General features: G+C 39.9%; 1 protein-coding gene across 12 annotated transcripts in view; it reads right to left on the reverse strand.

The window, feature by feature from the left end:
* Nucleotides 1-25072, reverse strand: part of LOC120724151 (receptor-type tyrosine-protein phosphatase mu-like) — a 158076-nt gene that overhangs the window by 106281 nt on the left and 26723 nt on the right. For all 12 annotated transcript variants that reach the window (XM_040016209.1, XM_040016229.1, XM_040016244.1 and 9 more), the window contains exons 2-3: nucleotides 15026-15148; nucleotides 3217-3491 (exon numbers count right to left, since the gene is read on the reverse strand). In XM_040016209.1, coding sequence (XP_039872143.1) covers nucleotides 3217-3491; nucleotides 15026-15148 — 398 coding nt within the window. The remainder of the gene's footprint in view (nucleotides 1-3216; nucleotides 3492-15025; nucleotides 15149-25072) is intronic.

Below are 25072 nucleotides of genomic sequence, written 5' to 3' on the forward strand. Positions count from 1 at the left end.
CGAAACAGAGTGTGAGGGCTGAGAGTCCGAACATCAGAGCGATGCTTAAAACTCAATTTAGCTAAAGTTCACCCCTCGCTTACATGTATCTGATCATTTGATATTAGCCGCCAAGGTAGTGCTGTCACCGTGACAATTTCCACATTACCGATCTTCAGGTTTAGATCACGAAAAGGGACTCTGCAAAGGTGGGCGCCACCCTAAAAGTTTCCCTCTTCTAGTGGAAAAAGGTTGTCTTTAACAGAGAAAACAGTTAAAACCCATCTTGATTTAACTGATTACACTGTAAAGTCATTAGTGTAATTGTATGCTAAATTTATAATGGAGTTAGCTAAAATCAAATTAATATTAACACTAAGTAGGATACAAATATTAGATGTTTTCATCATTATTAGTAAGATATTCCACTATTTGTTTTACTCTTTAACCTGCACAGCTAATACAATAGCTTGGTGACACACTATAGCATTTCCCTTACCAGGAAGTTGCTGCATGTAAATTCTTAGTAGAAACTACTCTAACCCATTTGCATTTGACAGTTTGTGCAAGGCAGTGACTCTAAGCTAAGATTTGAAGTAGGCAGCTGGTAGTCTTAAGTTTCCTTGGATGTTAAATTTACAGAAGTTGCCACAAGAATTGGATTACATAAAAAAAAAAAAAGAAATGTGAGCAAATCATCACTTCAGTACAAAATTAAAGTGTCATCTCTTACACGAGGAGGGACAGTTGCCTGTAACATTTGCTGTGTGGTGAGTGTTATTTAGTTGACAAGTTTCCATCTCTGACAAGACAAACTTGAAAAACAAGTGCAACTGTGCTGTGTGGGACTAGAGTAACCCTATTTTAAGGGTCAAGAGCTCCTGCAAAACAAATGGTCCAAAGCCCTGTTGGAGGGTGCGTCCTTGCAGAATGTCAGAGTTATGCACTCGATGGTCTGCAGCGTGATAAAAAGGGAAACAGAATGCCAGTCCCTTCCCAAACTCAGGGTGTGGTGCAGAGACCCATTACACCACATGTGCTACAGCTACACATGTTTGGCGTGCCACGATTCCCTAAATACAAGCTTGAATCTTCCGGTGAAACTCATACATTACTGGTCGTGTTCAATGTGTGGCGTCACCCAGAAACTTATGTCCTGCTACTGCCGCACACATTTATCTCTGAGATTCTCTTTGTAGCCTAGGAATGTGAAGGCGGAGATAGTTACCATTGTCATCTGGGAGGCAGGATGCCTTCAGATAAGGCTGTCTAATTATAAATTTCTTTTTTTGTCTCATGAAATATGAAAGTGAGTGTCTTGGGTGCCAATTATGGCCTCATTACAGACTAATTTAAAGGAAATTAAAAGGCCAACCACTCTATATATCGCCACCAGACAAATGAACTGGCCCCCACACTCTAATTGAAATCCTTTGTTTGTGCAACAGACATCAGTCAGGCTGCCTAATAGCTGTGATATAATTGATTCCAACATCAATAATAGTGCAGTGCATAATTGGGCCTGACCCACAGAGTGAAAATGTTCGCATGGGACGAAGCTGTTGATATCACAGGAAAGTTCACCATTCTCATTTGTCAGACGTACAGACAGTGAACCCAGCGTTCAATGCCTACATCGCCACATGGGTTATCCCTAAGGGGCTTGGCTAAGTACAGCATTACAGCAGAATTGATTAGCTCTGCCGTGGACTCTGCTGTATTAAAAATCAAGATAGATAACCACATTTCTGTTTTTCACTCTTTTTTTTTTTTTTAGGATAAACCATAGGTTTTTATCTTATGCACAAAGTATTTAAATAGCACACACATGACAGACATAGCTTCCAGATTAGTGAAAATTATATTGTTTTGCACAATGATCAGCAGTTCTGGAAATAAATGACAATGTCAATTAAAGATTTAGGGATAGCCTGACAGGAGTAATTATCAAAAGCTGAAATGCTCAAGCCTTACTGGTAATTAAAAAATAATTTTCCAAGTATCAGGTGGCTTCCCTTTGACAATTGCGTAGGTTACCATGCAATTAAAGATACCTATAATTAGCACCATGTTGTTAATTAGTGACAACTTGAAGCACTGGTCTCCTTTCTTGACTGTTGCTGAGATCATTAGCATCCTCACATTTGACCATGTTGTCAGTCTTGGAACAATTACAAACAAAGCTGGGTTTGAAAGGCAACAGATGCTGGAAATTTCCCTCGACACACTGGAAAACAAAATGAGTAATCTCGGGTCTAACCACTCACCTTAGATGCAGAAATTTACTGAAACGTAACCACGCACGTCAAAGGGTTCAGCTGTCACTGAAATTGCGATTCGTTTGTCAGAAAGAAGCAGCAGTTAATGTCAAAGTGTCTGAACTTTCTGAAGCTCTAACTTGGTTCTTAAAAAGGTCTGCAAGCAGAGTAAATGCAAACACAACAAGCTGTGCTTCTGAGGCAGACTCTTTTAGTCTTTACATGTCTTGAGCCAAACTGAAAACATTTAACCAGGCAGGCTTTGCTTTATTATGTCACAAAAGTCAAAATCTTGCCAACAGTGAACAGTGACTATTACTGGTAATGGCAGCACATTCTGTTCTGCTCAACTGTTGCCTTTCCCCTTTTCTTTCGTTTCTCCGTGTGCCTCTCATTAAACCTTCTATACTGCATGCAGCAGTGAGAAGCCCAGCGGTGTCCCTTGTTAACTAAGTTATCAGTGTGGCTACAATGAGCAAGCAGGAGGACTCCCCTCTGCTCCACTGTGGACTAGCTCTGCCAGGCCATAATGAAATAATTCACCAAGAGACCATCTCCCATTGGGAGGTTAAGGGGTCTCTCTGCATCAATTAACATGTGGTGGACTCGTGGAACAAGCCTGGTGAAGACTAATAGCCAGGCAAGTGTGAAATCACCTTGCCCCGGCCAGCAGTCATGTGCATTGGTAAGTGAAAATGAGTTTTCAGAATTGGAAAAAGAGAGCAGGCTCAGATGGAACAGAGAGAGAACAGATTACCATGGATACCGAGCTAGCCGCTGAAATCAATAATCTTAGGTGTTTTGAATGAGCTTTTGTGCAATTGTTTAGACCATCTCAAATAATGGTTTGTCCTGCTCCACCCAGAAAAAGGGCATTAATGACTTTGGCTTAACTACAAAGGCTCCTTACAATGAGAAACCTAGTTTTGCAACGAGACATTATACAAAAGATGACTTGCTTTCAACCGCATGTCCTCACCTGGTAGAAGTTGGGCCAGTAGGTGCTGATAGCCAACTCCACCTGTCCCCAGGAGCGAGAGGCTGGACCTGACACGTTCCAAACAGGCATCCCCATCGGACTATTGTTTTCTTTAATATAGACATTTAAGTGGCCGGGATGGCTGTTGTCTCTGCCTCCTATATAGTAGTGGAAGATGACACAGTGTGTGTCGTTCTCCTTCAGCTGGGGTGTCAGCAGCAGGGCCTTCTGTCCTGCGAAGCGTCCTGATGTGTTCACCATCATAAAGGTTGACCCTGCAACATGAGCAAGTAGTGTAATCATGGGTTAAGAAGGTTTTTATACAAAATACCAGTAGAAACTTGGTCAATTAAATTATTTTTGTTTTTTTACACAATCCTAGCCTATAGTCATGTAAAAAGGGGTACAAAGTCAATCTCTGTAAATGCTGCAGTACTAACTTAAATAACTTAATATAAATATTTATTTAATCTAAGATTAGGGAGACATTACTGTGAGAATTTTTGAGCAATCCAATTTTAGTCACATAGCTACAAGTCATAATAGTCACCTCGAGGTGCTTTATAGTGTAAGGTAAACACCCTACAATGATGCTAATAATATATAATGATTGTTATATATTATTAGCATAGAAGATGTAACTAATTAAAATGTCATGAATAAGCTGCAGAATATAGAGAGCAAGCATAATAACTTATTTAAAGTAGTGTATAAGTTAAAAAGTAAAGAAAGGTTAAACTAGCTCACTAACAGAGTTAAGAGTTAAGCTAATATGTTTTCCAAAACTATGCAGAAGCATTTGACATTAATCAAAAGTATGGATAAACAAATAGAATTGTTTAGGTAAACAGTTGAAATAGCCATCTAGAATTAGAAGCTAGAAAATATTGGGTAAAAGTAAAGGTAGCAGTTAAAACCATTAGCTAATGGTAAACAACTAAAAGTGATCACTAGAAAATGAATAAGGCTTTTAGCATCCCAGGGCTTTGAATGTGGCATGGTTATTGACAAGCCGAACAGAATATTTCACAACACACAAAAAACAACCATCACTAGGGTTTTACAGAGAATGGTCTGGAAAAAATAAAATCTAGGGAGCAGCAGTTTTCTTGAATACAGTGTATTTAGGTACACTTAATTGAGCGGCTTGTAATGTCTTTCAACTGAAATGTAATGATAAATTCCAAAAGTAATTGGAAAAGTCTTTTTTTTAATTAATACTTGTGATATATCATCATTAGCCAAAAAAATCTGGTCTGTTTCTTTGGTCCAAAGTCAAACAAAGCAACAACTAATGGATGTACTAGAAAAACATTTTATATAGCCCTTAATTATTAATCCTGTTACGCATTAAGTCAGATTTCTACTGCATATAATGTTCACAAAGTCTAAGAATGAAGACCGCGTCAGACCAGTGTCTGATTTCTTGGTGTGCGCTTTGCGTAACAAATGGTATAATAATAATTTCCTCTGAAGTTTTCATTTGACAGCCACGCTACATGCAAGAGGTGCTTCGTAAGGCTTGGGACGATGTTGCAGCAGATTTGATCGACTAATTAAGTCCCTGTTAATTGTGTGACAACACAACTTGGAGCTGTTGGTGTGCGTAGTTATAAACAAAACAAAGCTTTCCAAGACAATAAAACTAAAACTAGCAATCGGATCATGAGCTGCAGCAGTCACTGCAGTTAATAAGTGAAATGAAAGGAACAATCTTATAAATGGACGTAGAGAACAGATAAATGGCTGCTTTGAGTGCTTTCCTATTAGCAGCGACAATTTTAGCGTGTGACCTTTGATGAGAAAATGCTCTCATCTTTAGATTGATAGAAACACTCTTATAATTACCATTCATCAAAATACAAAGACATAGAAAGACCAATCCCGAAAAAATACTGGATGTTTGAGAGGAATGTTTTTCCTCAATGACAGAGAGACGGGAAATGATGAGAAATCAATAAACTGAAATCTATTTGCCAAGAAAGCCCCATTTAGATTTTATCACTTTGGTTCAATATCAAAGGTTAATCTAATTCTCTACCCTCTTGCCAATAAAACACAAGTGAGAATTATTATATTGGCAAACTTTCAAGGAGATGCAGAACACATTCTATTTGTCATCATCTTATTTAGCTTGGCTTGGTAATGAGATGGCACAAATCGTAACAGCATTTGAGACACAGCCAAAAGAAAGCATCAGTTTATGTTAAAATCCATTTTTGGGTAGTGTGCTAATGACTCGAAGGCACATTTTGCTTCGAGGAGAGACAAACAACCTGTAAGCAAAACGCTTGCTGTATGCAAGGCAGAGCTGTGGTGAATGCGATTCTTCGTCATTAAATTTAACATGTGGGGATCTGCTCAGATATAATGTTAAAAAGGGTGAATAATGTCAAACTAAATCAGCAGGCATGGCCCCCCGAGTGTGTCAGCCTAACAGCCTCTCACAAAACCCTATTTGTTCCATCGATGACTCGAGCTTGCCCACTCGTCTTGTTGTGCTGCACTTGTAACGCTCACCAATTCCATCTGTCTCCAGCTTCAGATAATGAGTGGGGGTTCTGTCATGTTTACACAATGAAACAAGAGGAGAGGGAGCAGAAGAGGAGGAGGAGGAGGAGCAGCGAGTTGTGATGACACCAAGTCAGACTGATCAGCTTTGTGTGTCGTCAGGTGCAGGCAGTTGTTGTTTTAAATGATCTTAACATGTTTGGCGCATGTTGGTGGGTGGGTGGGGGAAGGGGTCTCTCATTAATTCATCTACCACAAATAAATGAACTGTAAAAATAAACCAGTGAAACAATACAGTGCTATGATGAACACGTGCACGTGCTAGTGTTCCCATTTAACAATGAATACAGAAAATGCTGATTCTGTTTGACCCAGAAAATGTACTGCATTTGAAAAATAGTAAGTGTTTTGGTACTGGTAAGGTTCAGTTTTTGGTTGTTAGTATTTCTGTCAGGTAGGCTAAAGAGTTTTAGCACTATGAAACTTGAGCTACAGTAAATAATTTAGAAAGTGTGAGTGTACTTGCAGATACACATTATTGCCAAAAGTATTTACCCATCCATCCAAATCACTGAATTTAGGAGTTCCAGTCACTTTCATGGCCACGGGTGTGTAAAATCAAGCACATAGGCGGGCATATGTTTTCTGGATTGGTCGCTATCAGGAGCGAATTCCAGTGTTGTACTGTGATAGGATGCCACTTGTTCAACAACTCCAGTCATGAAATTTCCTCGCTACTCATTAGTGGTATTATAACAAAGGGTTGGATCCAGTAGTCTAGAGCATGCCGGCGCTGGACTCTAGAGCAGTGGAGTGACGAATCACGCTTCTCCATCTATAAGAGCAGTCCCCAACCTTTTTTGCACCAAGGACCAGTTTACGTCCGACAATGTTTTCACAGACAAGCCTTTAAGGTGTCGCCGACAACAAATTTATAAAAAAAAAAAAAAACATTTATTCATAACACTGGGAAAAACACCCGGGGAAGCAGAGTTTACGATTTAAAAAAAAAAAAAAAAAAGAAAAAAAAAAAAAGGATAAAAACCGATAAAAACCCTGAAAACCCTGAAAACCATCAATTTCACACCCGAGCTTCAACTCTCGCAGCGCGGTACCAAACGACTCATGGACCGGTACCAATCCATGGCCCAGGGATTGGCGACTGCTGAGAAATTTGATAGATGACTCTGGGTTTGGGAACAGTTTGGGGAAGGCCCCATTCTGTTAAAACATTGATTGCACACCAGTGCACAAAGGTCCAGAAAGACCGGGATGAGCGAGTTTGGTGTGGAAGAATCCTGGTTTCAACCTGATATAAGATCTTTGGGATGAATTTGAGCAGACACTGTGAGCCGGGCGTTCTCATCCAACACCAGTGTCTGATGTCATAAACGTGCTTCTGGAAGAATGATCAAAAATTTCCCCAAATCACACTCCTTAGCCTTGTGGAAAGCCTTCCCAGAGGAGTTGGAGCCTTTTATAGATGCAAATAGTAGGCTGACATCATGTTAAACACTATGGATTAAGAATGGGTTGTGTGAATACTTTTGGAAATAAAGTGTAGCTTAAAGAAAAAACTTGTGATTGTGTCTTTCCTATGTTAGGTGTAGATTTTCCTGCACAGCATGATCACCCTGTTTTGACCCCCTACTGTGAACAGCATGCTGCTATGTTTTTTCCAGAGCTTTTAATGTATTATTCACTTTTAGTTTATCTGTGATTCAAGTGTTGAGGGTGATTATTTCTGGGGCTAAGCAAAAAGTTGTCTAAAGTACAAGGAGGAGGGCAGGAGTTAAGTCGACTTTGAGACACTTTTTTCCCCAGCCTCTCAAACAACAATCAGGTGCCTCTACAAAAGGGCTGCAAGGTCTCTTTAATAACAACCAGCCTGCTCAGGTGCCCACAACATTTTTTCTTTGAGGCATCAGCAACCGGTGTCATGCGAACCAGCACTAATAATCAGTTGATGAATTGTTCAGTTGTAGCTCATGTTCCAAAGACAAAAGATCCTGGCACCAGTGCTTTTCTCTATGATTAAAACAGACTTTCCTATTCATTTCAAACAGTCACGTTGTGACAGTGTTGCACTGGAGGATTTATGCACTGCACTTCTCTTTGTTAGTAATTAAAGAAGAAAATATCTGATCCCTCAAGCAGCATTTCTTTACTAGTTCATGAAATATTAATATTAATGGGCGCCACGTGTAAGAACTCGCTTCTTGTTTAATTATGCTTAATACAGTAGCCGTAAATATCAAAGTGATAGTAATATAAATGCATATGATGAAATGTCTTCCTCACCATTATCCGGGATACAGAACTGTAGCCACGAGGCTGTGCAATGTCTGTTACCAAATTTGAGACCCACAAATTGTGTAGATTTGAACCAGTGAACCCAAACACAACAAGGAGAAAACGTGTCCCTTTCCTCATTACTGACCGCCAGGCAATGTAAAGATACTGTATTTCGAGTGACAGCGTGCCACTTCTTTGTACTGCCATTGTCAACGTCTCAGAGTTGAAGAAGATGACAGGAGAACACTGATTGTCATTTGAGCTTAATGACCACATACTCTGCAGGACCTGCTGCACCATGACAAGATAATTAGCCAGTAAGCCAGTAAGAGCAAATTATAATGACACAGCGCTAGTGCTGTGCTAATGTGCTAGTGATGCACAAGGGTGTTTTCGCTCTCTCTCCCTTTCTTTCTCCATCTCTTGTACCTTAACAATGGTGTGTTCAGGACCAATTAAAAAAAAAATAGAGGGCTCTCGGCACACTAAGCCCATCTCTGTAACTCTGTAAAGGCCAGGGCTCGCCTATTGTCTAAGGTATTCAGAGGAACAGATTTATTATTATTCCAATGTAGGCCACCTTCACCTTCCATTACAATGATGGCTGTACGTGGAGAACATGGAGACTGGTGTGAAAAATGAATGAGAAGGAGATGAAGTGTTCCTGCTGCAGATGCCACATATATTCATGTTGCTGTTCCTTGGAAATGAAGGACACACTGCTGAAATTGAAATGTGTGACTTTCATTATTCTGGAATATTTTGAACATTTATTAACAAGGACACTGACTGAACAGAGGCTGCTGCATTTAAAAACATACATCACACAATGCATCTCATACATATTCTAACATTGATTATGAGACAATTTGTTGGTAGAGGCCATTAATTAGAAGGTGTCACGAAAATCGTTCAGAATCGGTTGGGGCTCGATCGATCTCTTTGACCAGTTTCCATAGATTTCTCTCATTAGTCAGTTGTCTGTTTTGATTAAGGACATTAAGAACTTTTTAATTGGCTCCTTTAAATCACTTAGTTCATGGGTTATTTTCTCTGAGAGTGAAACAAAAAGCGGAAAACAAACCATTATGAGTCTGCAGCTTTGGACATTGGGTAGCTGGTCGGTGAAGTTCTATGCAATCTAATACATGATTTCTACTGGAGTACAGGCTTTTCCAGCGAGTGTAAACTCACAAATGCTCAAGTTCAGCTGGACATTAAGTAATCCCAAATAACAGACTTAGTGGTTTAATGGTATTATGAGCCATACAGAGAGAACCATGGACATACTCCAGGGAAGGCTTCCATTAGTTTAATCCTTTGCCCTGACAGCACCATCAGCTGGCAGAGCAGTTAGGAGTTGGCCACAGCTCATGTCCATCCATAAAAGTTCCTTCTGCTAGGAGAAGGGCCTAATAATAAATAAAGAAAATGTTTGAATAGTTTAATTTAATAGTAATGTATGCATAGACTAGACTACAGAATTATTACAGAGTATTTGCTCTTATGGAAAGCCCCAAAAGATGAATTTCCTTAATTTTTGTGGGAACAACAAACTATCCAAGACACAGAACAACGCAAAGTGTAGACAGACCCTAAGACAACTGCTGGAATGGCTGTTTTACTTTAAGAAGTGATTTATTTTCTTAAAAAGATAGGAAAGTCTTTTTTATGCCGTCCGATATAAATTAGTTCTCACAAATACGCTACTGTCTAATTCTAATCATCAAAGTCTATAGGTTGATGGTATTGAGATTAATTATGAGTTGAGTAACGGTTTGAGCAGGCGATATAATTTGCAATAATGAGTAGTGCTCATTATTTCTCTTCCATTCAGGTCCTGAACCCTGTGAAAATCATTATGTGGGGGAAATCAGAATGAAGGGGCGCTCTTTAAACCCAAACCCTCCAGGTCTCATTTGCTAATAAAATTCACAGAGGTCACCACCGCAGAAAAGAACGGCGGCCGCTTTGGAAATGTCAATGAAGACAGGGCTATTCTCACTGTCTGCTACCAATCAAAAATGCTCTCGCTGTGAGGGTTAGGCTGTTAATGTGAACAGCCGTGGCCTCCACTCAATTTTCCAGAACTTTCCCTGTGTCCTTTGAAACATGAAAGGAGCCTGATAAAATAACAGAATAAGTTTGGGCTCTCCATATGAAGACCTGGCAGGTCTCTTTGACGGAGTCAAACCGATTCACCCAGAATCATCCATCATGCGGAACACGTTTCAGCCCCGTCACTTTAGTCAGGTGGAACAACTGACCCTTATTATGTTCCCTGGCAGCATCTTTTGTTGCTGCATGCCAATCAAAAATAATTCTTAATGGCTTAATATATCGTCTTAAAATGCAGTACGCTCGATTGCCAATCCATTCCAGGAAATGGGTCATGTAATGGGCCCCATTTGCCTGTTACAAACCCATTCCACAACAGAAACTTTACACATGACTCGCCTATGATTAGCCTTAATTGTTCACGTTATGATCACTTAAGATACAGAAAAGATACTATATGTAAATATGTCCTCCATCATGATTTCTTAACCTTGTTCATCCAAATCGGTAATTTGCTGAGACAACAGGACACTTCTTCACCCCACAAACATGCTAAATTGAAAATGCTAGTCTTTCATGCCTGGGAATTAATTCACAAATTGATCAGACTTTCTGCTCTGTTCCCTAATCATAAATGGCACTTCTCCTTAAGCTTAACCTAACCTTGCCATTGGTGGTGTGCAAGGTGTAATTTTCACACATAGTTGTGAAAGGCTCAAAAGCAACTGGCTTATGTTCACAATATGATGCCCCTCCCTTCACAACAGCAAATCCCATCTTTTGCTGATGTGATTTAAATTCTGATTAAATTTCTGATGCCCTTCAGTCAGCGGGTGTTCTCACTGCTCATAATTTAAGTGCTTAGCCTTTTTTCCCCCCTCTTTCATTTGGACAGCACATTCGGCACAACAACCAACACTTGTTTTCCAGGTAAGACGGAGGGTCAGTTCATTACCTCCTTATTGCAATGTGATCAGGAAGGTGAAGACTTTGCCATTTAAAAAGATCTGCCTTTATCTATATGCAATAGGCAAACTCTTCCGTGTTTAAGAGTAAGCTGTATTGCCTGAAAGCAAATTGTCACCCTGTGAAGCACCTCATTCTGCCAATCCTTCGCCATTGTCCAAGTGTCATTATCAACCAAGGATGTGCTATCAAAATAAAGACCCTGTGCAACAGTGAGACAATTTTTTTTTTTTTTTTTTTAATTTTTCTCCGCAACATATTTAGAGCAGATGTTAAGAATAACACAATAAGTCATTTAGCTGGAGCTCCATGTGCAATTGTTCCTAGTAGAATACAAAAACCCTAATTAATCTCAGTTAGAGGCCCTTCTTTCTCTTCCTCTTGCTATTATTCCCCAGAATGAGTCTCAGGGAAGAAACAGAGCAGCAGCCTAGTACTGGCAACATCCAGGACACCAGCGGAGAAGACAGTCTCTAACTAGCTAAGATTTACAAACCACGCCCCCCCAAAAAAAACAAAAACAAAAACAGCTTAATAGAATCTGGACATCCTACCAGAAACTTCCACAGCTTCAGTCATTCCTCCCAGAGAGGAGGGAAAAAAACAAACAAAACACAAGTCTTTTATTCAAGTGCAACTATTGTCTTTAAAGATTCTGTTCAAGCCAATTCAAGCCCAAATATGACAGAAGTGTATCCAATTCTCCAAAGCTGAATGAGAACTCTGTGAGATTATTTTATTTATGTATTTATTTTTAATTGCTCAGGACAGATGACGCTTATTGTAATAGCAGGGCAGACTGTGACAGTTGTGACGGGGGTTCAGCCACTGGCCTTGGGAGAGGAACACACTGAGGATTGCCCAAGCAGACATACAGAGCCTCAAAACTGGGCTGAACCATACTAAAAGGAGCCAAGGCATGCAATCAGAGCTGCATGGTGGGATAAACAAGGCGTCTCTCCATCCAGACATAGCAATTAGGTAAGGCGCAGACCATCATAAACAACCAAGAGTTTAAAGCAATGCTTGTCTCTTCTTAAGTAACCAGAGAGTTGTTTTTTTTTTTCTTGTTGCATTTCATTTCACTTTTCAGTTGTGGTACTTATTTACATGCAGGCATGGAAATGGGCCAGTTTGGTCTTTGATTGCAGTAAGAGGAAGGAGAGTCCACAGCAGGCTGACATCAAACTCTGCTGCGTGCTTCTCTTGAGTAAAGTCTAAACACTAAACCACAGTGCCTCAGCACCTTCATCACAATGTCTCCTATTGATTCTTTAGTACAAATTTTTGCAGGCACATAATCGAAGAGTGTGCAGCTTTTAGTTCTGAGTGTTATTAACCTCTGTTAAAAAAATAAAATAAAAAAAAACTCCTCATTTTAATATCAAGCTATTTTAGTGACATTCACAGTTACAGCTACAAATGTGGTAGTTCATACAGGACAACAAAACCATATAATGCTAAAGGGCATCTGTTTTATGCTTCAGGTACAAAATGTAGCTTGAATTTTTGGATTAACAATCTGTGCACAGCAGCTATGACAAAATATTGTTTGTGCTGTCAGCGTTAATCTCGTTAAAATGACATTAACGCCATAACCACATTAACATGGCAAATCTCCGTCAACACGCTAGCGCGGTTAGCTTGCTAACGCTTTAGCGCCGTGCAGCCCGACACGCGGGGCGAGCCGTGCTAACTCGCTAACAGATTTGCGGCATTAATGCGGTTATGGCGTTAACGTCATTTTAATGAGATTAACGCTGACAGCACTAATATATTTTCCTTTTGTTTCCATTTCTTTCCCTCTTAGATTACCACTGGATATCACTAATATTTTAACTTTTGAAGATACTGGCTGATGAACAAGTCCAATGTTTGACCCCTCCAAAAAACAAACTGCAGTACACTATAAAATAAAAAAATGACAACCTGATAATCCAGTGAATGAAAAATTAAATATTAATTTCAAGTCTAATGTGGGCAATAAAACAATAATATTAAAAATGACAGAGGACAGTGTCACTGGAGTTTAAACCTCAAAAGAAATCAATTTTCTTGGAAAACTAAAGTAAACCAGAAGCAGTTAAGCATCATTTAAATCATGCATCGGTAGTGACAAAACCTCTGATTGGACCGTTTGTGGTTACCAACAAATTTTAAAAAGGTACCGAGGTAGTAACGCCTTCCGTTCTCTGCTACTTCAATTCCATTTCCATCCTGGCACACCAGGTAGGATAACAATCTTCTCTCTGAGCATGATATGGTCGTTTTGTGAAGATTCATAAGTGCAAGTTGAGAGTAAGGCAGCAATCAGAGGTGAGATAGCTTTTCCACCAGTGTGGCTTTCACCTAAATGCATTTTTACCCATCAACCCCCACTCTAGTAGCCGTAAAACAATTTCATCTGTCAAGCACACGACATTTCCCATCCCTTTCAATGTGGTCAAAGAGGAGAGATTACAATTTTGCGCAGCAGGTTGAGTGCTCACACTGAGAAAGAGCTGCAACCTGTTAATTAGGCCCAGTTCAAGATGCATAGATAGAAAACAAGCCTGTCTGAAGTGTACTCAGACTAGGAGGCACAATCAGGGACACCGCTTAACCAGACATGGGATTTTAATCAGGTATGTTAAATTTAGATCATGTGCGAGGTGTTAATTTGTAGGTCAAGGCTTTCACTGTAACCTTTGCCCAGCCTCCACGTGTCACGACATTAATCAATTGCGATGGAAAAAAAGGAGAGACTTCCCTTCTTTGGAAAGTAATTTCTCTGGGGCAGTTCAGCACACAGCATCCTGATATACACACACACAAACAGGTCTGGGCACTGGCTGCTTAAAATTAGTGAGGACCTGCTAATTAATTCCCCTTCTGTCACTGGGGGGCCCAGTGCAATCTATCTGTGATGCAGCCTTTGTGAGATCAGGTGTCAGATAGGAGGAGGAAAACAATATCCATTAGTTTGCAATGCTACCTTTGTTAGAAGATGAAAAAAAGAAAGAAAGAAAGAAAGAAAGAAAGAAAGCATCATTCCATTAGTCTAACTCTTTAGGTGCCTTCTGCTCAGTGGCAGTGATATGTCTGCATTTCAAATCAAATGAAAAGCGATCAATGGAACATTAAAGAGACAAATTGTGTGCAACAGACACAAAACGCAGGGAAAGCATTTTAATGAACTTCAATATGTTGCCGACAGATAGAATTCTTCAATTAACATGGATCAGAGTGCGCTGATATCAAATGTTGCTTTTGTTTTAGTTCATGTGCCTGTCCCAAAGATTCTGTGTATCAGATACTGTTGTGGAAACAAGATGCATCAACATCCCACATCAATAAAACTTAAGGGCATGATGTGGGAATACGAGTGAGGAATGCTGAAATATTGTTTTCTCTTCAAATGCTTACAAAATTAAAGAGTAGTACCTGCTCACATACACCAACCAGCCACTACATTAAAACCGCTAACAGGCGATGTGATCGTTTTGTTATAATGCAGGGCTTTGTTTGGAAACCTTGGATTCTGGCATTCATGATGTTTGTCGCTTTGAGACTAAATCATCCATCGAAACACTGTTGCAGACGAGCACCCCTCATAAGACAGTGGGCGCTCTCCACCCCAACACCACATTGCGTAAAATTGCCACGGGTACTTGGCAAAAGGACTGAACAGGCCATACAAAAGTTGAGGGATGCTTTGACACGACGTGTAGCTACATTTACAAGTTATGCTTTAGGTTACATAGGTTATACCTTAAGGTTTCAGTAGGATTTGCACTTCTGATGTACCTTTTTAATAAACAAGTATAAATCCCGTGTAAGCCCCCAAACTCCCCCTGGAGACTCTGCCCCACTGCCCAGGTCACGAAGACTGCTACTGAAATAAAACTGGGTCAAATGGGCAACCTATCACAACGAAGTATTCTCAGTATGATGACAGAATAATTTCTTTCCTTCACTGAGCTAGGAGCCAGGTCCTTACCTGAGGGCATCCATGGATCTGATGGAGACTTCTCTCTGGTATTGACCTGCTCCCAGTCGAGGTCATCATCTCGGCCTTGGCTGTATCCACATGCTGCCAGTGGCTTCTCAAAAGTACAATCGCCTGTGACAAAAGGAAGAAATTTATATGGTTATTCAAGTTTTCCATTAACTTCCTGCTCAAATGAATGAATGTATAAATTAAAGTCGCCTATTTTTTTTGTCAGCGGTATTCATAATGTAATATGCCAGACAATGAGATGCATTTAAGTGAGACAGAGTGAAGGATTGCTGTTGTAGGCCAGGCACAACATACATTACCATCATTAGCAACACGGCAGTCCAATTTCACAATGACAAGTATGAAGTGTCCAAACTCCATCATCGTTAGGCATTATGTTTCCAAACTACACCACCATCAGGGATAAATTGATTTATTTTCCTTGCCGACCGCAGAACTTTGCTGTTCATGCGCTCTTACTCCACAAAGCCACTCTAATCCTTTTTACAAGCTGCTTGCAAAATGACAGCAAGCAACCATTAGGGCCAGGCTTCACCCGGGCTTGGCGTGTGATCGATGAATACAAATACCCCTTTATTCCTCGCACCTTAAAGGCCACACAAAGAAGTGAGAGTTGAGCTGCCTCCCTCCAAAAGTGCTTTTCAACCCACTCATGAATCTACCCAAAAACCTAAACAATATTTGACTGGAAAGAGTCAAAAACGTGAACTGGAAGGACTATTTTAAAACCACGTTTCGTCATTTTCAGAGACAGCAAAGACATTACACAGCGCCGCTTCAGATGATTACATTAGGTCTCTGTTGATAACAGATGTGCAGCACATTATATACCGCTCCTCGCCAGAAATGAATCCAAATGGCAAATCTGAGAATGTTTGCTGGCACACTGTTAATAAGTTTCTAAACACGGATTACATACAAATTTTATTGCCTCTGGGAATGTCCTTTGAGCCAGAATCTATGCTAGGCCAAAACCAATATCTCATCTCTTACAAGCTCCCTCTGACATTCTGCTGCATAAAGGCTACGAGCTGGGGCTTTTGTTTTCCCATTTATTTCTCTGGTGACATTTACAGTACATGTGCAAATGAGTGGCCAAATGAGGAGAACACAGGATAATTAATACCTAGCTCCACAGGGCAACAGCTGATGATATATTTGTTGCTTTGTCTGTTTTTATGAGGGGGCGGACATAGAAAAGGAAGAGACTGCCAAAGTATCACAGGTAATAAAAAAATAAAAATTGTTGAGGCATTTTGTGAGCTTGCCCAGAAATTCATTCCCTTGTTAATGAGAGACACAGGCCTTATTTAAGGTACCGGTTCACTAGGATGTACCGCTGTGGTGAGACTGGAGAAAGAAATCTAGCAGACCTAATCATCTGCTTTACAAGAGCTGAACCAGGAAACCTCAAGCCAACTGTGTTGGACCTGCTGCAAGCATGATTTGCAAATGCCTGACACAAATGGGCTAGTGTTGAGAAACATTGCGTTTGCCTGGGTAAATTATAAGATACAAGCTTTTTAAACCCAATTTTTATGGTTTTAATTCGATTTCACGTATGAATCTATACCTAAGGTTTTATGTCAACGTGACCACTGAACAAGAGTTACAGATATAACTACGGTTCTATGAATTGTGGATGTTACAAAGATAGCAAGACTTGCTTACAAGGACTTTGTAAAATGCTAATGTCTCTCCAAAGTTTGAGAGCAGCTAAGACGCAACAGTCAAGACAGTCAGATATGATAAAGAAAACTAACTAAATACTGTTCATGAGTTAAAACATCAAACCAGAATTAAGCTAAGGTTATTTGAATTTTACAGGAAGGCAACAAGTCCAGGAGATATTACTATTTTGGTCTGTTTAAACTAGATATGTAGCCAAGTGGGCGGCTGTTTGCTAAGAATGAAGTGAATGATATGACCATAGTTTACTCTGACAAGTTTGTTGTTGAATGTGCAGTCACAGACCAATTTAGCTTTAAAAACAATATTCTGATGCAAATGAATTTCATCTTAAGCTTTAGAATTTGCTCTTCAAACATTAGTCATGCATTCAATAAGCAAACAGCAGGTACGTCTCTCAAAAGATGGAACACAGTGACAAAATAGAAGACTGTTCACACAGGGATGTTTGTGAAGCAGAGCCACTAATGTTACTCACAAAACCTTTGCTTGCCCTGATGACAGGACGGACCAAAAGTAAGTATGGTTGAACATGTTGACGTTCATGTACTGTTACCGTGCATGATTGGATTAGCTTCATTCGGCTGCGATTGCTTATTTTGCTGTCATAATGTTCTGAAATAATAAGAATTAAAAAACAAAAAACAACTTAATTTGTGATTTTACACTCCTGTACTTTTTCTACAATGTGTAAAGCCTGTAAAACCTGTACTTATAATTGTTCTGACCTGTAACCCTTTGCCAACACATTATGTGATTAGTGGCTTTTGAATATTGATCCCAAGTCTTGCCTCAAAAAGAAAACTGATAAATCATAAGCTATTTAAATTTCATCCAAAAAGAAAAAGTTACTGCTCATGAATGATAATTTAGACCTTAGAGGGTTTTACTGTGAAGCATCAGTAACAGGTGGCTGAAAACTTCAATGACTAGCTGAGAATCTTGGTGAGCAATACTAAAAATCATTATCGGTACGCTCTTAAGCAAAGCTATTAACATGCATCGGCTCACTTAAAGCTGTTCAGTAACTGATAAAAAGCTGTGGTCGTCCACGACCAGCGACACTGCAAAACTCTAGGCGTACGCAGGCGGTGCTGGAAAAGAGCATGTACTCCATTGCTCACTCAACTTGCACTCTAAATAAATAAAAATGCCTGCGTTGCCAAGATGTAACTTGGAGAACATAACATTATTAACATGATTCTTTGGCTTCAGCGTCACAGGGACTGGCTCCGTTCCATCAATATTTTGACTCGATAGTTCCAAGATCCTTCACTTTCTGCCACCCACCTTCTTCTCACAGCATGATGGAGCTCAAACAAATCAAAGAGGTGGCTTTTATTGGTGTTTGATATTCAAATCGATGGCGCTGACGAGGAGAAAAATATATTCAGAGTCAGTGGGAGAGGAGCGAGGATTTCGAACACTGAAGAAGAAAAAGGCCATTTAAAAGAAGATAAAGTAGAAACCCATTTCTAATTTAATTCTAATGGGTTTATTTTATTTTATTTTTTGTAAATGCCACTGTGTTTAATAATAAATCAGCAGAACTGGGAGGGGGCTGTCTGAAACTTCATCTTCTTCAAAAGACATTAACAGCTCCATTAATGATTCTCATGTTGCCCATTTAACTTGAATAACAAAGCCATTAAAAACCCTAAACATCCAGTGCCATACATTTGCAGGTGGATGAAATAAACCATGAGCATAAATACAACTTATATCTATAACACCACTTCACACAAGGATGGTAATCTGTCATTTTTAGCAGCATGTGACATAAGAAGTTTATACAATAACAATTAAAATGACTATAGTTTAAGAATAAATTACAAATATAATGGTAAATAATAATGTAAAGGGGTGATACAGTCTCCCTGCAGCCATGTTTCCTGATTAACGGTATCTGGATTTGATATTTGAAAAGAGCGAGTGGAAATAACCTACACTGCTTTCTCATTGACAATTTCAAGGTGTCATTAGGACAGGGTAACAGGGTGTGGAACAAGCAATGAATCAATGTTAATTGTTTTAATTGCTGCACAAGCCAATTGGTATCATATTCAGTATTGGGAAGTCTCCTATAATACCTACAAGTTGTTATTGATATGCTGTGAGACTGTTCTTTGCTAATGTAAACATTAAAGCGTCTCGCCTTTACACGGCTTCCTTGAATATGTGGCTTGACCACTGTTGATGCCATAAATAAATAATAAAAAAAATAAAAATCACAGAGCACATGTTGAATGTCATCAATACAAGCAAGTGCTTCTGAGTCAACATATTGTAACACATTCATGCAGATGAATGCATCAGTCAATAGCATCATAATAGTTCTTCTCTCTGTAGGAGGTTTATATCGCTGCCAGTGTGTGGCACAACCCCCATATAATCAGCCTCGACAGCTGCTGAAACAGATATCCCAACGAGAGGCTGCCAACTCTCTGAAGGAGATTTAACTTTCAATAAAAGCGTCTATGAGGTGTGCGTAGTCTGGGAGTACAGATGAATGTGCTCCACCCTGTCAACATTCCCCTTTCAAGAGAAGCAGGCAGCTTGAAGCTAAAAAAGGTGGCCCTAGATATGTCATGAAACAATTTATTCCTGAGTGAGAACACACAATAGTCTTTATATTCTCACGCAGAGTGCATTTCAAAGAAATCTATCCATCTTTTCCTGGACTGAGCCAGAGGCCAGAATCAATACCTCAACCCCTCAATGCTAGAGCCAATTTCTCCTAAAGATTTTCAAGTCAGACTTAAAAGGCCTTTTGTTAGTGCACCTGTAACAAAAGTAAACTTTCAGCATTAAAAAGCTCTGTGTGTGTATGGAAGTTTAGTACTGTACTGAAGCACTATGCGCACATTGCGGTGATTGCAGGCGAAGGAGTGTGGGAGGGTCTGCGAGGGTGATAATGCAATACTGAGACAGTACATCTGTGGTAAAGCATTATATACACTTACAAAAATATATATATATATTTTTTGAATACAGCTCCACAGTGAGATTGTACACGGCATTCTTGTGTTATGCTACATGTGTTTGTGTGCAAGATCAAAACTCTTTTTAGTCCGTTTATTCTGATTGGACCGTCTTTATTACTTGGCATCAAATTCTGGGACGCTAATATGATTGTGACAGATGATCCCAGTCTCAGACTTCGTAAATATTCTTAATAATCTATTACCTTCAACAATTATTATGCATCCAAGCTTTGTTTAATTGTATAAAAACTAAAAGTGAGAAGTGGTGATTTTCTAGGCTTCTGAATGTCAGATTGTTGCTTGGTAAGCCAAGAGTGTCCTTGTCCTAAGGCACAGGTGTCGAACTCCAGGCCTCGAGGGCCGGTGTCCTGCAGCTTTTAGATGCGTCCTTGATCCATCGCGCCTGATTTAAATGGCTAAATTACCTTCTCAACATGTCTTGAAGTTCTCCAGAGGCCTGGTAATGAGCTAATCATTTGTTTCAGGTGTGCTGATCCAGGGTGAGGTCTAAAACTTGCAGGACACCGGCCCTCGAGGCCTGGAGTTCGACACCCCTGTCCTAAGGCGACTGATAGAACTCTGTAAGAAAACTGAGAATTGTTCCTTTAAAGTTAGTTTTGTGGATTTTACTTCTGTTTGTTAAGTTTTTAGCAGGACTGTATATTAACAAATTTCTACTCTGCAATCTTGACTTGCATATACCATGTTGCAAAGCAAGCACATTGCCAATTGTGCCATTATGATCTAATTCATCAAACACAATATCCTCCCAGAGAGGATAGCGACCCCTTTTCCAGCAACACCACCGGTCCAGTCCCAGTGGCAGATATCATTGCCGCAAGACCTTCTTAGCCCCTCTGCCAATTCTGCAATTACCAGCTTTCCAACCTGTTCTGTCATGCCAGGAAATCACAGGTCTGCCCTTCGCCCCAATCTGCCTGAATGTCTGCACTTGTTTTAACAAACATCTTGTCTGCTGGCATCCCCGCAGACTGAAACCAGAAGGCAATCTTGGGTAATTTAAAACCAATGTCGACTATCTTCCTCCAACGCGGCCAGTTTAGAGCTTCAGAATCCTGCTGCTAAACCCCTTAGAGACTGATAGGCCTTTTCACTCTGGCCCTATTTCACTTATCTATTGGCAGCTCCTGCCAAGTTCTATCTCTGCACTGAATTGCATGTATATATACACTGTTTGGGGACTTTGAACTGTGGGAAGGGATTTAGACAATCAATCTCAATATCATTATCAATCACGTCTTGCTGTTCACCACATTGATTTGGGGGGGAAATAAAGAAGTTGGAGTGTAGATTTTCCACTGATAATCTGCCCAAAGAAGCCAATGTGCTTGTCAGCGATGTTTTGCAAAACAAAACCGACAACCCACATCTACTGCAAACAAACAAAACTTTCTGTTTTTCGTTGTCCTGATTAAGACAAGCTATGAACATTTTACTTTGAAAATACCATTCAGAAATTCATTATTTAAAAATAAATCTTTGGCACTATGTTTAGTTCAAAAGGCTCTCGTTATAAAAACTTCTTTGGCTTCTCTGCATATTTTTTTCCCTCCTTGTCAACCAAATATCAACTTGATGAATGTGCTTTACATCAGGGGTACAACATAGTTCCTGATCAAATCCACCCTTGTGCGCAGATAGATGTACATTGAAGATGACAGGCAGCCTTCTCCTTAGATATGCTAAATTTTGACAGATGATTTTCAAGCTGCATGCCAGCACAGGGCTTGACGTTCCCTTCCACTGCGCCTGTCAAGAACTTCCAGTAAATGACTTCAAATCCATCTCCATTCTGTAAAACCTGCCAGGCACCAATTAAGATGAATATGGATTCTAACTCAGAGACATGGCAGATCCTTATTGTCATTTTCCCCTAAGTAATAAAAATGAGGACTTCAGGTCTGTCTGCATGGAAGTACCCTGTGGTGATAACACCAAACATTATGCCTTTTTTTCTTCCCTAAATTGAAATCTGAATCACAGATACCAGAAGTTTTCAGGGAGGCTAAGGTTAACTTGAGAAGTTAAGAGATAGCAGAAAAGCCCGCAAATATTTAGTATCAGATTCAATCAATTCTGGAAGAAGACAAGTACCTGCTGCGCGTGGTATTTATTTTACACCGAGTGTGGCTTCATTCCAACTCCGACAACAAGTTAACACAATGGCTTCTCTTCCAATTGTTCCCAGCATCCTCATTTTTGCTTCCAAAACAGAGAGAACTACAGTCTGTCTCAGTGCCTCAGCCCTCCTGAGAGAGAGTGAGAAATAGGCTTTTTCCTATCCTGCTTAATGCCTGTTGATGCACTGAATGAGAGGGGGAAATAGGCTTGTTTGGCTCTCTATTTTCTGGTGTTCAACATGCTCCCTGAAATGATACGGTGACAGAGCATAAAAGGCGCTTTATTAAAATCACTGTTTATATTTGTTGTGCTGGTTCAAACCACAGAGGAGAAGCAGCATCGTGGGTGATGAGAAGCTGTGAAAAATGCTAAGACTTTATTTCTCAGATATCGTGGATTTAAAAAAAAAAAAGGAAAGAAAGAAACATGCTGCTCTGTCTGAATGCTTTGCCCATTGTCAATGTGTATCTGCTGCTGCAGACTTGTGAAGAAGGTTTAAAGTGGAATTAACCCTCTGCATTGATTCACCACACGGTTTTGGCTCAGTACTGCAAGACTGGAAATTAAAACTTCCTCCAGCTTGGTTTCACATTTGATCCAGGTGTGATGGACCACTGGTCTGAGCTTCAATCAATGGGGATAGTATAAGAGGTAAATTCTCCTTGGTTTACAGCGAAAAAGAGGCCCTTCGGAGGAGAAAAGGAATAAAATCCTAGTCTGTGTTCAGTGTTAAAAACCCCTTGGCTCGCTGCAATATCCCACAGTGGATGACCCTTTACACCGAACCCCTTCAATCCTCCCAAAACCTGCTAAGTCAACAAACCTTTGAATTCTGCCTGAATAGTGCAACAAAGAGGATGAAATGCTAATGTCAGTATCAGTAGCTTTCCCCTGTTCTCACAGAGTTTCCCTGAGTCTAATTTGTCAAACATGCAAGTAACAATGCCAGAAATTAGCCCAAAGGGAAATTTCCTCCAGAGGAGAGAATGATTATGTTTGATCATGGAATAAACAAGAACATTAACATGCTTTGTTAGTTTTCCAGAACTGGAACAAATGCTTGTTTTTATGTGTAGAGGAGGGAATAATTCAAGGTTGAATGTCAAAGAATTAGGAAATCACTAAAGCTAATTAGAAAATGTAGAAGAATAAAAGAAAGGTTGAATCAATCCCTCTTGAGAAGGAGGGAAAATCTAGGCCACGAGGCAACGCTTGTGCATTCAGGCAGACTTATCAGCTTGATGAAATATCATTGCTTTGCTCTGCGTTGTGACATATCGTCAATCACGCCATACGCGGCGTGTTTAATCCCTCGCCGCACAACCACGTCATGCTCCGAACCCCTGATCAGCATGTACGCAGGCGGCGCACAGGTGGAAAGCTGATGCCTGCCCAGGTGAAAGGTTACGGTGAGGATCTGAGCTCTGCCTTGACAGGTGTGGCTGAGGAGATTTAAATCCCAGAGGGAGCTTTTTCAAAGTGCCATCTTAGGGTTTTCACTCACAGACTTCAAACACATTCGGACCCTTTGTCTCTCTACTGAAGCCCCATAAATCAGGCACCTGAAAGGAAAGACTCACGGTCCAGCTTAATCCTCTTGGGTCAAGGGGGGAGCCAATATCAGGCCAGCTTTCAAAGCATCCACCTTGTTCTTGTTGTGCTTGGCAACAGGAGGGCTTACATTCTAGTTAGTGTGGATCTCAAAACAAGTGGGAGGAAACACGTCTTACTCTGTTTAACTACAGTCTGAGTTCTTACAGACATGACATTTAAAACAATGCAGATAATTAGACGAATAGAGATCACCAACAGCAGTTACCATGACATTTCTCTCCTATATGAAAAACCTATATGATGCACCTGAATTTATCCTGGGAGCCTAAAGCCATTTCTGTAAATGACAGTACAGCTGGTTTCCACTGTGTGAAAATGCTGCCCATGATCACAATGATATTGGCAGTAAGATTGTTTCAAATAAGGCACCAAGTCAAAGATAATCACAGAAGCCGAAAGTTGTAGCCAAATGCAGCGAAGCCTCGTTAAATGTGTTGGATTTCATTCATGCCAGGTCCCATAATTTCATCATGGACTGTTTCACTTTAAATTCAGCTCAGGTTATCTGCCAAAATATTACAAAATTTATGTAATTTGCTGTTCATAACTTGTATAAATCATATTTATGTAAGATCGCATGAGGCTGGTAATATACCATGACCAATCCACTTAAAGAAATAGTCATTGTGTAAACAATAACGGTGGAAAGGAGCCTGAGTGCAAGAGGAAAAGATCAATACTACATAAATCTCTTGCATATGAAGCTGCAACAAGAAACCAAATAGCTTAGCTTAACATGAAAACTGGGAATAGAGAGAACAACCTACTATGGACGCACTGTATTGATTAGTAACTTTAGAAGTGGCAGGTGCATTTTGTTTCCTTGGACAGAGCCGTTTTACGCCAAGATAACTGTCTACTGGGAGCAGCATCATTTTCCATTATGTTGGCCTTCTCGTCCAAGTATTGACAAAAAAGTAATTTGGCATTTTTTTCATCCCAAAATATGAAAATATGACATAAATGATAAACTCCACTTAGCAAGATTAGTAACCAACCAATGGCACCCAGAAATGTTTTTCTATTAAACTTATTATAGGTCATTTTAAGTGTATAAAACCCCAAATGAATAATCACAAAGGTTATAAATAATGGGAAAAGCCTACAGTATATATTGTGCATAGTAGCTTAAAACACATCAAAATAAAAAATACCATGCATATTTATTTTTAAACTACTGTTAACAAGATAACAAAGCCTCTATGCAGTGAGCAACAGAATAAAGTATTTTCAGCTGGTTTGTTATCAGTTCAGACAGTCAAGTGGTATGAATAAGTCAAGGAAACAAAGGAATTCCCCCAGTCTCATTAATATTATTAATTTTTAAATCCAATTATTGTATGACTGCTCATGACCTATTTTCTGATTTAAGTGTCCTATCAAAACCTCGCACATCACAGAGCGTAGAGCAGCCTTTAATGTTTTAGATGAATCTCGAGCTCCTGCAGAGTGTTCCTTTGGGAGAGTTTGGTCTTCCAATCTTGACCGCCCTCTGTCTTGTACCATTCAGGAGAATATTACAATTTAGCGACCACACCATGAATGATTGCGAGCATTAGATGTTTAGAGTACAGAAACGTCTCAGACACAGCACCGC

The sequence above is a fragment of the Simochromis diagramma genome, unplaced genomic scaffold, assembly GCF_900408965.1.
Source record: "Simochromis diagramma unplaced genomic scaffold, fSimDia1.1 OVJJ01000205.1, whole genome shotgun sequence".
NCBI lineage: Eukaryota > Metazoa > Chordata > Actinopteri > Cichliformes > Cichlidae > Simochromis > Simochromis diagramma.